The 14,811-nt window shown below is 42.0% G+C and overlaps 1 protein-coding gene across 9 annotated transcripts in view; it reads right to left on the bottom strand.

Moving 5' to 3' along the window:
• The window catches only part of LOC147108767 (uncharacterized), a 347,177-nt gene that overhangs the window by 46,949 nt on the left and 285,417 nt on the right, over nucleotides 1–14,811 (bottom strand). For all 9 annotated transcript variants that reach the window (XM_086005566.1, XM_086005565.1, XM_086005572.1 and 6 more), the window contains 2 exons: nucleotides 9,672–9,759; nucleotides 4,495–4,647 (listed from right to left, as the gene is read on the bottom strand). In XM_086005566.1, the coding sequence (XP_085861692.1) occupies nucleotides 4,495–4,647; nucleotides 9,672–9,759 (241 nt within the window). The remainder of the gene's footprint in view (nucleotides 1–4,494; nucleotides 4,648–9,671; nucleotides 9,760–14,811) is intronic.

Genomic DNA, 14,811 nt, shown 5'->3' with positions numbered 1-14,811 from the left:
TTAGGTTGATTTGGCTATGATAAATTGACCCTTAGTGTTAGGGGATAGGGTGGGATATGTGTCGGTGCAGGCTCGATGGGCCGAAATGGCCTCTATCTGCACTGTGAGGATTCTGTGATCTGTGATTCTGTGATCCAGGGGTAACAGTGCAGGAGCGGGAAGAGACACGGAACAAAAGCTCTTTCATCATAGTGACATCCATGTTTGAATGATGATCATACTGTTTTTAAAAAAAAAAGTCATCAGCTGGCAGTCTGACAGAAATGCAAGGAGCACACTAGAAGAAAAGGCATAATTTAGCACCTGGTTTTTCAGCGCGTAATGCACAGTGAAATATTCTTTAATGCACAAATAGCATTCCTGTTTAGTTTTCATTACATTTGTTACCGGTTAGTGCTAATTGAATTATTAATTGTGGTAATTGAAAAGGATATCATTGTTTATGAAGCTTTTTATGTGGTATTTGCGATCTCAATGGCGCGATCATGTAAGTTGCATCCACAACTGGCACATGAAAAATATTACAACCATCTGAAACTAAGACAGCTTCACAAAGACCACATCACATCACAGAAATCTGATCTACACCAGTGATCTCATCTGCTGCAAACACAAACCTTCTTTCCCTTCAACACACCAGCTCCTACACAGAGGTTCTGGAACAGGAACTGAGCCTGCCTGAAAATTCCCAAACAAGGCAATAAAGCCCTTTAAATAATTTTTTTTTTAAAATCTCAGCAGGCTCTGTGGTATAGGCGTCATCCACAAGAGTTGAGCACAGACCAAAAGTATGGTAGTTTTCTGGTTAAAGTACTGGACTAACAACGCAAAGGTCATATCTTAAAACTCACCACGGCGAGTTAGAAAACTAAATTCAATAAATTTGGCAGGTTATGGGCCGGCATTAAAAAAAGGTTAGCATGAAATCTGCCAGATTATTGTAAAAACCCAAACTAGTTCATTAATGACTTTCAGGGATGAAAACCTACCACCTTTACCCGGTCTGACCTAAATGTGACTCCAGTCCCACACCAACGTAGTTGACTCACAACTTCACTCTGATGTGGCCAGTCACAACTTTCTCAGGTCAACTCGGGATGGGCAATAAACGCCAGCCACGACAGCGACACTCACATATATAAAGTCCATACTGTGTAGCTGACTCTTAATCCCCTCAGGACAACAAGGGATGGACAATAAATGCTACCTTGCCAGTGTCACCCAAATCTCAAGAATAAAAAGACCAAAAGAAAAATCAGATCCGTACTGAACAAGATGAAACACTGGGATGGCACATACTTAAAAATAGCTTAATCCAGGATTTCCATTTTACAATTTTTAAGACTTCAAATGTGCAAAGGCTAGTGCTGCTGCTTATGTTGGGTTTTAATCACATAGTAATTGGCAGGAAACCAGTGCGAATAGTAGAGGCCAGCAATGTGGGGATTTCAAACGTATCATACTATAAATATAGAAATCATCATCCAAACACAGAATCAGATCACTGACTTTCAACTTGTAATATTGTTTTTTTCCAAAAACAGTTTTTATTATATTTTAGGCACACAAAGTTCCAGAAGCGGAGAAAGGAAATGAATATGGAGGGCTGAATTTTTGAAAGATGTCTTAGCTGAATGTTACTGCTCTTGTAACACCATAAAAGACAAGCTGTGCTTTGTTTCTGCGGTGGAAATTTCAAAAGTTGCAGTGGATTCTTTGCTCCCAGTATTGGGGGGACACAAACAACATACCACACTCCTGTGAAGACATCACAGCGGGTACTCGTGCAGCACCTGAGGCACTGCCTTCATTTGTTTTCAAAGGAGGGCACGCAGATACCAAGTCACACCACCCATAAATGTACAAATGTCACACTGCCATGCTTCATTTCAACAAAATACATTGAGCAGAACATCTGTGGGGAATACAGACCTCTAACCACAGTGGGCCCAGCTACCTTGGTGCCAATTGCTGCTCCTTTTTCGTGCTGCTCTGCAACCATTCGGTGCACAGATATAAAATGTAATTCACAAGTGCGAAGAGCATTTATATTTGTTGTTTAGCAGTGCGCAACAGTGCTCAGTGTTGCGGAGCAGAATGTAAACCGTGCTGCACAGTGCTGTGGAAAGCTTTACTACTGGTGCCAACACACGAGGCAAACTCTGCTGAATAACACCGCAAGGCAGCGCCACCCCAAACACAAGCTCATGAACAATGTCTTCCCACTTCTATGCATTCATGACTGGAGCCTTTAGAAGTACAGTATGCCATTCAATAAAGCAACAATGTCAAACTCAAATATTTCCACTTTATTCCTTATACACAAATGGCTAATTATAGGAATTATAAAACTGGCAAGCATCATCTGTCAAAACAAAACTGGAAGGATTACAGCAATGTGCTGTCAAAACTGAGAATATTGCAAAACATTCAAAACGATAAGATCGGAGAATTTATACAACTCTGCTTTACAATAATCAGATGCCCCGAGTGATTCCTTCAATCTGCAGAGTACAGTGTCAAACAGGTTTGTAGACCAGCTACTCTTCTATACCTATCACTGGAAATATATGTGGGTGATAACTGCAAAGGGTGTACCCATTGCTCATCAGTCATGTCACCAGTAGAGGTCACCGGCTGTCTGCTTGGGAAAAGGTTTGGGTTAACTGTAATTTATGCATACATGATTATTGTGCTTTGTAGGTAACTATTTTTAACCATCTCCTCACAATTGTGTACACTGGTAAAGAGCCTAATTGACTGCATGAATCAAAATGTGTTCTGGGAAAATTATTTCCTCACTGAACGTCAAGTTAATTAAGATTAATGATCATCAGTCTTCAGAGGAACTGTTTAGGATACCATACTATACTATATCCTCTACTGGATGCAGCATTTAATGATGAGCTGAAATGACAAAAATATATTTTTCCATATAGACCAGCAAGGTCCCAGGTTCAATCCTTAGGTCTGTTCAGGTAACCGATTTCAGGGTAACCGGAGGATTGCTACAGTTCACTGCAGTACCCCTGGGATAGGGAAGGGGATATTCTCCCGGGCTCCCACTCCTGATTGCAGTCTGCCACAAACTCCATTCTCTAGCCACCGATTCCATCCCCCTACCTGACCACGGTCTCCATCTGAACCAGACTGTTCTTGACTGCTGTCCAATTCGATCCCGAGCAGAGCTTCTAACCCCATATCCTCTTCATCACAAGACTGCCTGCATCCACCTCTGTAACACTGCCTGCTTCTACCCTCGTCTCAGACTTCCAAACCTCGACACTATATTTGACCACGAGCTGAGCTTCTGATCCCATATACAATCAATCATAAAGACCGCCTATTGCCACCTCGAATATCGCCTGTCTATTCCCCTGCCTCAGCTCCTCTGCTGCAGAAACCCTCATTCATGCTTTTGTTACCTCGAGACTCTACTATTCAAATGATCCCCTAGCCAGGAGTGAAATCAAGAAGCTCTTTTGTCACACAAAGGATAATGGAAATCTTACATTTTCTCCCATAAAAGGCTGTGGATGCTGGGCCAATTGACATTTTCAAGATTGAGATCGACAGATTTTTATTATACAAGGGTATTACAAGGCTGAATAGTCTACTCCTGCTCCTATGTTTTGTGTGTTCCTGGAAACCCTGCAGAAATGGGAAGATCAGAGAACGCCCGTGGAAATTTTACCCCCAAATTTTTTGTTGAGGATATTAAGGGGTTTAATTTTTTGCTGGGAAGATAATACAACCAGGGCAATTAAAAAAAAAAAAAATCACCAGAATCAGGCTTTTTTTTTTATATAAATAAAAGGCAGCAGAGCTGGAGCTATGGAAACGGGAGCAGAATGGAGGCGATTAGTGGAAAAGCCGCAGTTGGAGTGTTAAGAAAAAGCAACACAACCAGGGCAATTAAAAAATGAGCAAACAGGCATTATTTATTGAAAAAGTAGTGCAACAATAGTACAGTATTTTTTTTTTTTTAAAAGAAAAAAAGGACAAGGGGGCGCATTTTAAAAAAACGCAACACATTTGGGGGTATGAGAATTAGGTAGGAGAACAGGGGCTGTTAGAATAAAACGGAACCATAGGTGCAATTTTTTTTTTTTTTTTAAATAAAAGATGGAGAAAAACAGTGATTGCTTTTTCAAAAAAAAAGTACCAGAACAAGGGTTAACTTTTTTTTATAAAAAGCAGAGAAAAGTTTACTGGAATGGGTTCAGGGAACTTATTGTGCACAGGATGCCGATCCAATAAAAGCCATTAAAAAGCTGGTAGAGGTTTTCCCCATATAAGACGGAGTGGAAACATCCTATTCTTTACATGGAGTGTGACTGGCATCCAAACTTTCCATTCTATTGACCGGCCTTTCTGCCACATGATGTTTTTATTATTATTGAAACCGAGTGCTTCCTGGTACTTTCTTTGTGTATGGTTCCCAAGACCCATTAAAGTACGATCGGGTAGTTACTCGAAATACAAATCACTTACTTCTCCAGGTCTGATTTTAATGTAGAAGTTGCTCCTTTTGTATGAAATCTTGAGAATCTTGGGCCAAGCAAAACGATTTATTCTTAACCGGTCCCTGTAGATTAGAAGTCCATTTGCACAAACACCAAGCATGATGTCAATTCCTTCAGAGTCCTGTGACCAGCAAATACAGAGAAAGGAGGTATGAGATCTGAATGTATTAATCATATTTGAAGTATCTGTTCAATAATGTCACTTGTGGAAGCTCTTCAGCTAACATTTCAATTCTATTTACAGTTTGAACATTGATCGGCCTAGAAACTGGTCTGTGACGGCCTGCTGGCGCGAACTGGGCACAGGGGAATGATCCCAAGGCCTACTCGATATTGGGCCTTGGGCCTCGTTTACATGAGATTTAAACAATACCAGCGGGCTGCAGGCACCTGCCGGGCAGCCCCAGGCAGCTCGCTGGTGAAGTGGATTTCAATTTCAGGCCACTGCATTGCTTGAAGATCCTAGGAGAGGGGGAGAGAAATGATTATGGGGGTGGCTGGAACAGCGGGGACAAGAGATAAGGAGAAGGTGGGGGGGGGGGGGGGCTCCACGTTCGGCGAAGTAATTTTTATTTTACAAACGTACTTTTTGGCAGCAGCCGCCAGCAGCCCCTTTGATGAACACTGGTTAGGTCACATGTTGACCTGATTTTCCCGAACGCAGCCAGCTCGATAATGACAAGATCATTAAATAATCAGAACACCACAAATAATGTGTTTATGCAAAGGGCCCAATGGGGGTTTCAGGCGTGGATCCTGGACGCCTCTTTTTCTGACTTTACCAATATGGCAGGCAGCACACTTCCAGCGCGTAATGGCCTGCTCGCCATATTGGATGCATAGGTGCACTATCAAATTTCTAGGCCATTGTGTCTGCTTTTAATAGAACTATAACCAACGCTACATTTTACAAACACCATTGTTTTGACACAAAATAATGCATCTTTTGGAATGCAGCAACAGTTCACTAGATCCTAGCTAGTGAAATCATGCTGAAATATAACAATTCAATCAAAATGTGGCACATTTTAATAAAATAATGGGTGGAACTTGACTTTAACAATGTGTCAATAGCAGGCCCTCGAGGCACTGTTTATCTGTTTAATTTGGCTGTAGTCTGGTCTCATCCATAAAATATTAATTGGAAAATGAAATGAAAAATGTACTAATGGTGTGATTTCATGTCAGTGCAGGATTTTTTAGGGCCTTGGAAGGGAATGGTTTTACACTTTGTATTACAACCTTAGGGATAATTTCCTACAGTTGAGGGGAACAATTTATCAAAAACAATCGCAAAGTGTAAGAAATTATTTGAACATCTGATCCACCAAGGTCATAGTAAGCTTGTTTTATTTTAGTCAGCTGTCACCTAGAAATGAAATACTGTACTGATGTTAGTGCCTTAGGCGTAAGGCTGAACAGTCTTTCTTCCACATTTGCCTTTCGATTGCTCAGTGCTAAAGGCTTCTCATGCCTGATACTGAGATAAAGCAATTGAGTCATTTTTACGCTGTCAAACTGAACTATTACCTACAGTAATAGGAAACCAATTTCAGAGTATATAAGAGGTTAGTGCAACACTACCTTCCAAGAGTATTCCCTGACTATCCTGCAAGATTAAGAGTAGCAGGGTTCATCAATGTTTGACATGAGATACATTGGGCAAGAGAGACATGGGGCAGTCAGAAGAGAGAGACACACAGTAGCTAGGAGAGAGTTTGGAGGCTCAATGTCAGGTCAACAGGCCAAAACAGAACGGAGGAAATAAAAGCGTCTTTCAGCATTCCAGATCGCAACACCAGTTGGATTCCTTGGAAATGCCGAGACCTGTTAATGTTAGGTCTTGCTTAGGTGCAATGTAACAGCTACCATCCGCTCACTGTTGCTGCAGTGCACAAAAGACTCGGTAGCAAACAGATGTTGAGATTAGTAACACCTGTAAGATGCAACACCTGCCCTTTTACCTCCTCCCTTCCCATCGTCCAAGGCCCCAAATACTCTTTCCAGGTGAAACGACGATTTCATTGTACTTCTTGCAATTTAGTATACTGTACTCGCTACTCACGATGCGGTCTCCTCGACAGTGGGGAGACCAAATGCAGATTGGGTTACCGCTTTGCGGAACACCTCCGTTCAGTCCACAAGCGTGACCCCTGAGCTTCCAGTCGCCTCTTTAATTCTTCACCCCACTCCCACCTCTCTGTCCTCAGCTTCTTGCACCATTCCAACGAAGCTCAACGTAACCTCGAGGAACAGCACCTCATCTTTCGATTAGGCACTTTACTGGCTTCTGGGCATAACAGAGTTCAAAAATTTCAGTCCATAACCTCTGCCCTATTTTTTCCTATTGGTTGCTGTTGAGGATTCTGTTATACCCATCTTTTTGTTTCTTTACTTGTCCCATTGCCATCTCCTTTTGCTTTGTACGATCATACCTTTTGTTATTTAATCTCTCCTGCCTTCCAGCCTATCTCAACCCTTTCCCTTTAGTTCTTTCTTCCTCTCCCCTCCCCACCCCCCCCTTTCCCTGCCCTTACACTTGCTTAAAATCTGTTCCATCTCTAACTTTTTCCAGTTCTGATGCAAGGTCATTGACCTGAAATGTTAACTCTGTTTCTTTCTCCACAGATGCCGCCCGACCTGCAGTATTTTCTGTTTTTATTTCAGATTTCCAGCATCTGCAGTATTTTGGTTTTGTTGAGATTTGTAGCATGGCTAAACACATCAGTTTTTTGAGATTCAGAGCACACGCATTTTTTTTGCTTTGATACGTACTAAATAGAATTTAGCATTGTATCTGTATGAGATACAGGTACTACTAGGAGCTGATTTGTCAATGTTTCATGCCATGGAGTAGTACATTAAGGGTTCATCCTAATACTGCCAGATGACAAGTTCCCAATCTCAATGAGAAGAGCATGTTCTAAAAACCCCAGCATCAAGTGTCTAGAAATAAGTCCCCTGCATGTACTTGGCCCAGGGACTGTGTTGAACATCAGGCATGGGGATGAGGGGAAGGAGAATGGCATCAGTGCAATCTGATTTTGCCATTGAAATCGCCAGTGTGTCTCAGATACCTATGAAAACAGATTAGAATGCACGGCCTGAAAGGGTGGTGGAAGCAGATTCAACAGTAACTTTCATAGAATGGTTACAGCACAGAAGGAGGCAATTCAGCCCATCGAGCCAGTGTTGGCTCTCTGCAATAGCACATCAGCTAGTTTCATTCCACCGCCCTTTCCCCGTAGCCCTGCAATTTTTTTTTCCTTCAGTTACTTATCCAATTCCCTTTTGAAAGCCATGATCGAGTCTGCCTCCACCACCCTTTCACGCAGTGCATTCCTAACCACTCGCTGCATTAAAAAGTTTTTCCTCATGTCGCCTTTGGTTGTTTTGCCAATCACCTTGAATCTGTGTCCTCTGGTTCTCAACCCTTCCGCCAATGGGAACAGTTTCTCTCCATCTACTCTGTCCAGACCCCTCATGATTTTGAACACCTCTATCAAATCTCCTCTCAAACCTCTCTGCTCTAAGGAGAGCACCCCCCCCCCCCCAGTCTCTCTAGTCTATCCACTTAACTTAAGTCCCTCATCCCTGGAATCATTCTCATAAATCTTTTCTGCACCCTCTGCAAGGCCTTTACATCCTTCCTAAAGTGTGGTGCCCAGAAGTGGACACAATACTCCAGTTGAGGCCGAACCAGTGTTTTATTGAGGTTCATCATAACATCCACACTTTTTGTTTGTGCCTTCTGTTCTTCTCCCCCACATGGCAGCTGTCTTTCATTCTGCCAGCGCAATTTACACTTCATCTAGAGCCATCCTTTGTTTCTTAACCTGTCCCATTACCATCCCCTTTTGCCTTGAATATCTTAATCTCTCCTGCCTTCTATATTATCACAGACCTTCCCTTTTATTCTTTCATCCCCTCCCCCATTTCCCAGCCCCTACACTTGCTTAAAAATCTGTTCCATTTCCTGCTTTTTTCCAGTTCTGACGAAAGGTCATCGACCTGAAACGTTAACTCTGTTTCTCTCTTCACAGATGCTGCCTGACCTGCTGAGTAACTCCAGCATTTTCTGTTTTTATTTCATCACAACATCCTTGCTTTTGTGCTCTGTGTCTGTATTTATGAAGTCCAGTATCCCGTATGCTTTTTTAACCGCTTTCTCAACCTGCCCTGACACCTTCAACGATTTGTGCACATATACCCCCAGGTCTCTCTGGTCATGCACCCCCTTTAGTTTATATTGCCGCTTCTCGTTATTCCTACCAAAATGCATCACTTCGAACTTTTCTGTGTTAAATTTCATCTGCCACGTGTCCGCCCATTCCACCAGCCTGTCTATGTCTTCTTGAAGTCTATCACTATCCTCCTCACTGTTCACTATACTTCCAAGTTTTGTGTCATCTGCAAATTTTGAAATTGTGCCCTGTACTTCCAAGTCCAAGTCATTAACATACATCAAGAAACCCCTGGGGAACACCACTGTGTACCTTCCTCCAGTCCGATAAACAGCCATCCACCACTACTCTCTGTTTCCTGTCACTTAGCCAATTTCGTATCCATGCTGCCACTGTCCCTTTTATTCCATGGGCTTCAACTTTGCTGGCACTTTATCAAACACCTTTTGGAAGTCCATATACACCATGTCAACTGCATTGTCCTCATCAACCCAAAAAAATTTCAAAAGGGAATTGGATAAATACTTGAAGGGATAAAATGTGCAGGGCTATGGGGAAAGAGCAGGGGAGTGGAGCTAACTGGATAACTCTACCAAAGAGCCAGCACAGGAATGATGGGTGAATGGTCTCCTTCTGTGCTGTATCAATTTATGATTCTATTACACATGTCAAGACCCCAGATATGCATATCCTACATAATTGCTTTGAAAATTAAGCCTTACACTTGTTATGTAGGAAAGCTCTTTTGAAAGATCAGTTCTAACAATAAGGTCATTAAATAAACAGAACACAAATAAAAACGGGGTTTATACATTGGCTTTCTGAGACAAACCTTTAGGAAGAGTAGAAGTTAATCTTTTTTTAAATCTCTGTGTACATGTTGCCTTAATGGCACAGAATGCCATCTGGTATTTATCTTAAAGAATTCTACAGCAGAGATACGACTCAGAATGATAATTACCTTTGCATGATGCAAGTCCACTCCATACATCGAGAGCTTCTTAGCATTTTCCAAAAAGTTCATTTCTGCTTCTCCTGGTGTCATGCCCCTAGAGTAATTCACAAAGAGCTTATTGTCTCGGTTTAATACAATGACACTGAAACAGACATCAGATTATTAACAGAATAGCATTTAACAAAATTTCAGTCTTTAAATGATAACCCTTCCTTGCCTGATTTTTCATTGTATGGGTGCAGTATCTGCCTCATTGCTATAGTCCCTTTTAGTAACCATAACTTCCACTATTTATTAATAATAGGATTTGGTTCTTTTAAAATTCTTTTCAAAGATAGAATTATGATGGCTCAAAACACTTTGAAGTAGATCTTCACTATCAGATGGCCAACCGGCAGTGTGAGCTGGGTAGGTACCCGATAGTGTCAGCAGAAGGTCTATTTTGAAGGCCAGGTCACATTACCATTCTGCTGGCGGGCTGCGGGCACCATAGGATGCTCTTCAGTCGCCTGTCAGCTGCGGGCTGGCGCAATATCAGGCAACCCAGAAGCCGGCCCAGCCTGGCCAGCGGAAAGGTATTTCCGGGTGATAGCAGCCCACGTTATTCCCATGGTGCCCGGTGGAGTAATCGTGCTCCTTCTAGACCCACAAAAATAATTTTAAACTTGACGCATTTGGCCCCCTTCACCTGTACCCCCGTGTAAATCTGGGCAGAGTGTATATGACTCATGCTCACCGTTTCAAAATGGGAATCCAGATCCTATTTACATTACAGGACCCCGATTTGCATATTAAAAGAGCCTATTGCCAGAAACAGGCAAGTGCTCTGGCCACCCAGCGGCAGGCCCCTTTCAGGATGACGTCAACTAGATCTAGAATGGGAATGGGGCCGTAAATTCCCCCCCCCATGAGTTACACGGTGATGCCGCCCTGTCTCTGCCTCGTGCAGCAAGTGAAAATCTTCCTCTTTTGTTTTGCTACTGGGATTTTAACAAAATTTAATCCAGTGTGACATTAAAGGATTATGCAGCAACATACAAATGGTAAACCCATCTGGCATAGTTCTGTGTATTTCAATTAGTTAAGACAGTGCACAGCCTGAACAAACAATGCACTAAGCTATCATTCTAATAATTTAACAATATTTTGCCTTATTCATGCAGGAAGTCAAGGGGGATAATTCTCATTTTGGACACGGGCAGAAAACTGTGGGTTGCCGATCGGCCGCCCTTGAAACACCCCACCTGATTTCCCATTGAATGGTATACAATGGGTGGTCGATCCAACCCCACTAGTTTTCCACCCATGCCCAGAGTGAAAATTACCCACCTATTTCTGAAGCAGTCCTTATACATTTCTGTAGGAGTCTTAATACATTTCAAAAAATAGGCAAATTAAAAAAAGGAGCTGCTATCCCACCCACTGCTGCTCTTTGCTGGATTGCTAGCAGAGAATTTAATGCTGTTGAACATTACTTTAGCACCAGCTAATTACCACTACCATTTGTAAAACAAAAGTTAAGCTTCCTTCAGGAAGGAAAGATCATTGGTGATTTCCGTGTGGGATGAAGGCATAATCAAGATCCTTCCAAGTCAAAAGTGATAATCAACAGGCCCCGATTCAAGCTTGTTGCATTTTGCACCTTCCCCAACTTTATTCAGCCTCTCAGAAATTGGGGGTTATTTCTGTATGGATAAATATAGAGAGGAAGAGCAAAAACCAAGAGAAACAAAAAGGGAAAAAAAGGGAACTCTGGACCAAAGAAAGACAAAACATCTAACTGGTACTCTGAATTGTAGAGTGAAGGTTGAAGATAGGTTTCAACATATATTCTAAAATGGTAAACCACCAGAACCCAAGGTAGTCACTGCTCTTTGAAAGGAAATCTAACATCAACATTTTAAAATTCTGTCATGGGATACTAGCCTATATCTTTATATCCTTGAATGGGTCATTGCCTTCCAAATCCGTGCCTGTTTTTTCTAACTCCATGTTTGAATCTCTCCAATCCGGTTTCTTTCACTGCCACAGCACCAAAACAGCCATAACCAAATCCTATGTGCTTATGACGATGGTGCATCATCCCTTCTCAATCTCTCTGCAGCCTTTGACATGATCGACCACATCATCCTCCTTCAACATCTCTCCTTCGTTGTTCAGATCAGTGGGACTTCTCTCTTACCAATCAGCTCGTAACCAGAGCATTTCCAGAAAGGGCATCCAGAGTCCCCCAAAGATCACCTACATGCTGCCCCTTGGCAACATTATCTGCATAAATGAGGTCAGCTTCCACATGTATGAGGATGACACTTATCTCTACTTTTCCACCACCTCTCTCAACCACTCCACTGCATCTGTGCTGCCAGACTGCTTGTCTTGGATGCACCACAATTTCATCCAGTTAAACACTAGGAAGACCAAAGCCATTGGCTTTTGGCCCCCCGCCAGAAATTCTGCACCCTTGCCACCGATTCCACCTTTCTCCTTGGCCACTGTCTCAGGATGAACCAGATTGTTTGCAAGCTCAACATCTTATTGACCCTGAACAGAGCTGAGCTTCTGGCCCCAAATCTTCTCCATCACAAAGACATAGAATTACATAGGATATACAGCACAGAAACAGGCCAATCGGCCCAACCAGTCAATGCTGGCATTTATGCCTCACTCGAGCCTCCTCCAGTCTTTCCTCAACTAACTATCAGCATAATCCTCTATTCCCTTCTCCCCAATATGTTTATTCTCCCTAAATGCATCTATACTATTCACTTCAACTACTCCCTGTGGTAGCGAGTTCCACATTCTCACCACTCTTTGGGTAAAGGAGTTTCTTCTGAATTTCCTATTTGATTTCTTGGTAACTATCTTATATTGATGGCCTCTAGTTTTGCTCTTCCCCACAAGTGGAAACACTCTCTGGATCTACTTTATCAAAACCGTTCATGATTTTAAACAGCTCCATTAGGTCAGCCCTCAGCCTTCTCTTTTCAAGAGAAAAGGGACCCAGCCTGTTCATTCTTTCCCGATAAGTATACCCTCGCATTTCTGGTACCATCCTTGTAAATCTTCTCTGCACCCTCTCCAGTGCCTCTATATCCTTTTTATAATATGGCAACCAGAATTGTACACAGTACTCCAAGTGTGGTCTAACCAAGGTTCAATACAAGTTTAGCATAACTCCACTACTTTTCAATTCTATCCCTCTGGCAATCACCCCTAGTGCTTGGTTTGCCTTTTTTATGGCCTTGTTAACCTGTGTCGATACTTTGTGATTTGTGCATTTGTTCCCAGAAATCCCTTTGCTCCTCTACCCCATTTAAATTCTTATTTTCCAAGTAATATGTGACCCCCCCTATTTTTCTTACCAAAATTCAATACCGCACATTTATCTGCATTGAATTTCATTAGCCAATTATATGCCCATTCTGCAAGTTTATCAATGTCTTGTAATTTGTTGCAGTCCTCCTCAGTATCGACTTCCCCCCCACCCAATAATTTGGTGTCATCTGCAAATTTAGAAATTGTGTTTATTCCAAAGTTTAAATCGATAATATAAATTGTGAACAGTGGTCACAGCACTGATCCTTGTGGAACACCACTTCCCACCTTCTGCTACTCTGAAGAGCTACCCTTTACCCCTCTCTCTGCTTTCGGTCTTGAAGCCAGCTAGCTATCCACTCTGCTACTTGCCCCTTGACTCGGCATTCCCTAACCTTATTCATTAGTCTATTATGGGGCACCTTATCGAAGGCCTTTTGAAAATCTAGATAAATTACATCTACTGCATTACCTTTGTCTACTCTCTGCTACCTCTTCAAAAATTCAATTGGGTTGGTCAAGCCAAGGCTTTCCCTTTTGAAATCAATGCTGACCATTATATTTTTGGTTTCTAGATGTTCTTCCATTTTCTCCTTTAGTAAGAATTCCAATATTTTTCCTACCACTGATGTTAAGCTGTCAGGTCTATAGTTCCCTGGACATGTTCTACCTCCCTTTTTAAATATAAGTATTAAGTTAGCTATCTGCCAGTTCTCTGGCACTACACCTCTTTCCAATGAATTAATAAATATCTGTAGTAATGTCTCTGCTATCTCTTCCTTAGATTCTTTTAAAATGCGCTGATGTAATCCGTCTGGACCAAGGGTTTTATTCTGGGAGTTTGATTAGTTTATTTAATATTTCTCCTCTTTTTATTTTAAATGCAGTTATCTCTACTAATCTCATCATCCGATGTCATCGCCACCTGTTCTATCTCTCTCGTAAATACTGAAGCAAAGTAATTATTTAATATCTCTGCCATCTCTCTATCACTACCTGTGCTATTATCCTGTCTATCCCTTAGTGGCCCTATTCTCATCCTGACCATTTTTTTATTTTTTATTTACGTGCCTGTGAAATATTTTACTATTTTGTTTTAAGCTCCTTGATAATTAAATTTCATAGTTGCTCTTTGCCTTCCTAATTGTTTTTGGACTTCTCTCCTAATCTCTCTGTATTCACCCTTATCATGCTCTCCCCTGCTGTCCAGGTACTTAATGTATGCTTCTTTCCTTACCCTCATTTTTCCCTTATGGCTTTATTCATCCACGGTATCTCATTAGTGTTTAGCTTGCTGTTGTTTTTCAGTGGAATATATTTTTCCTGCACTCTGTTGAACACCGTTTTAAGTGTTTCCCATTGCTGTTCTACGTCACTGTTTGCTAATATTGTTGTCCATTTTATTTTACCCTCAAAATCAGCTTTTCTCCACTCTGTTACCCTGGTCTTTGTCATACTTATGTCTTTCTCAATTATATTAAGGTCACTATTGCCTAGATGTTCCCCTACTTTTACTTTTCTTATCTGCTCTGGTTCATTCCCCATTAATAGATCCAATAGCGTATCCTCCCTTGTTGGGCTTTTTGCATATTGGGTTAAAAAGGAGTCCTGTACACATTGTAGGAACTCCATTCCCTTATCCCCTTTACCTACTTCTTCTGTCCAATACGCTATTGGATCTATTAATGGGGAATGAACCAGCGGCGGCGGACCTGGGTGAGGCGGCGGCAGCGGAGCGAGTCTAAAAGCAGCAGCAGAGCGCAGGTAGGCCCCACAGCGGCAGTGGACCTGGGTGAGGCGGCGGCGGCGAGAGTCTAAAAGCGGCGGCAGA

This window comes from Somniosus microcephalus, chromosome 13, assembly GCF_052327205.1.
Source record: "Somniosus microcephalus isolate GS21.2 chromosome 13, FLI_Smic_1.0, whole genome shotgun sequence".
Taxonomy (NCBI): Eukaryota; Metazoa; Chordata; class Chondrichthyes; order Squaliformes; family Somniosidae; genus Somniosus; species Somniosus microcephalus.
This window is presented reverse-complemented; position numbering and strand designations above follow the sequence as displayed.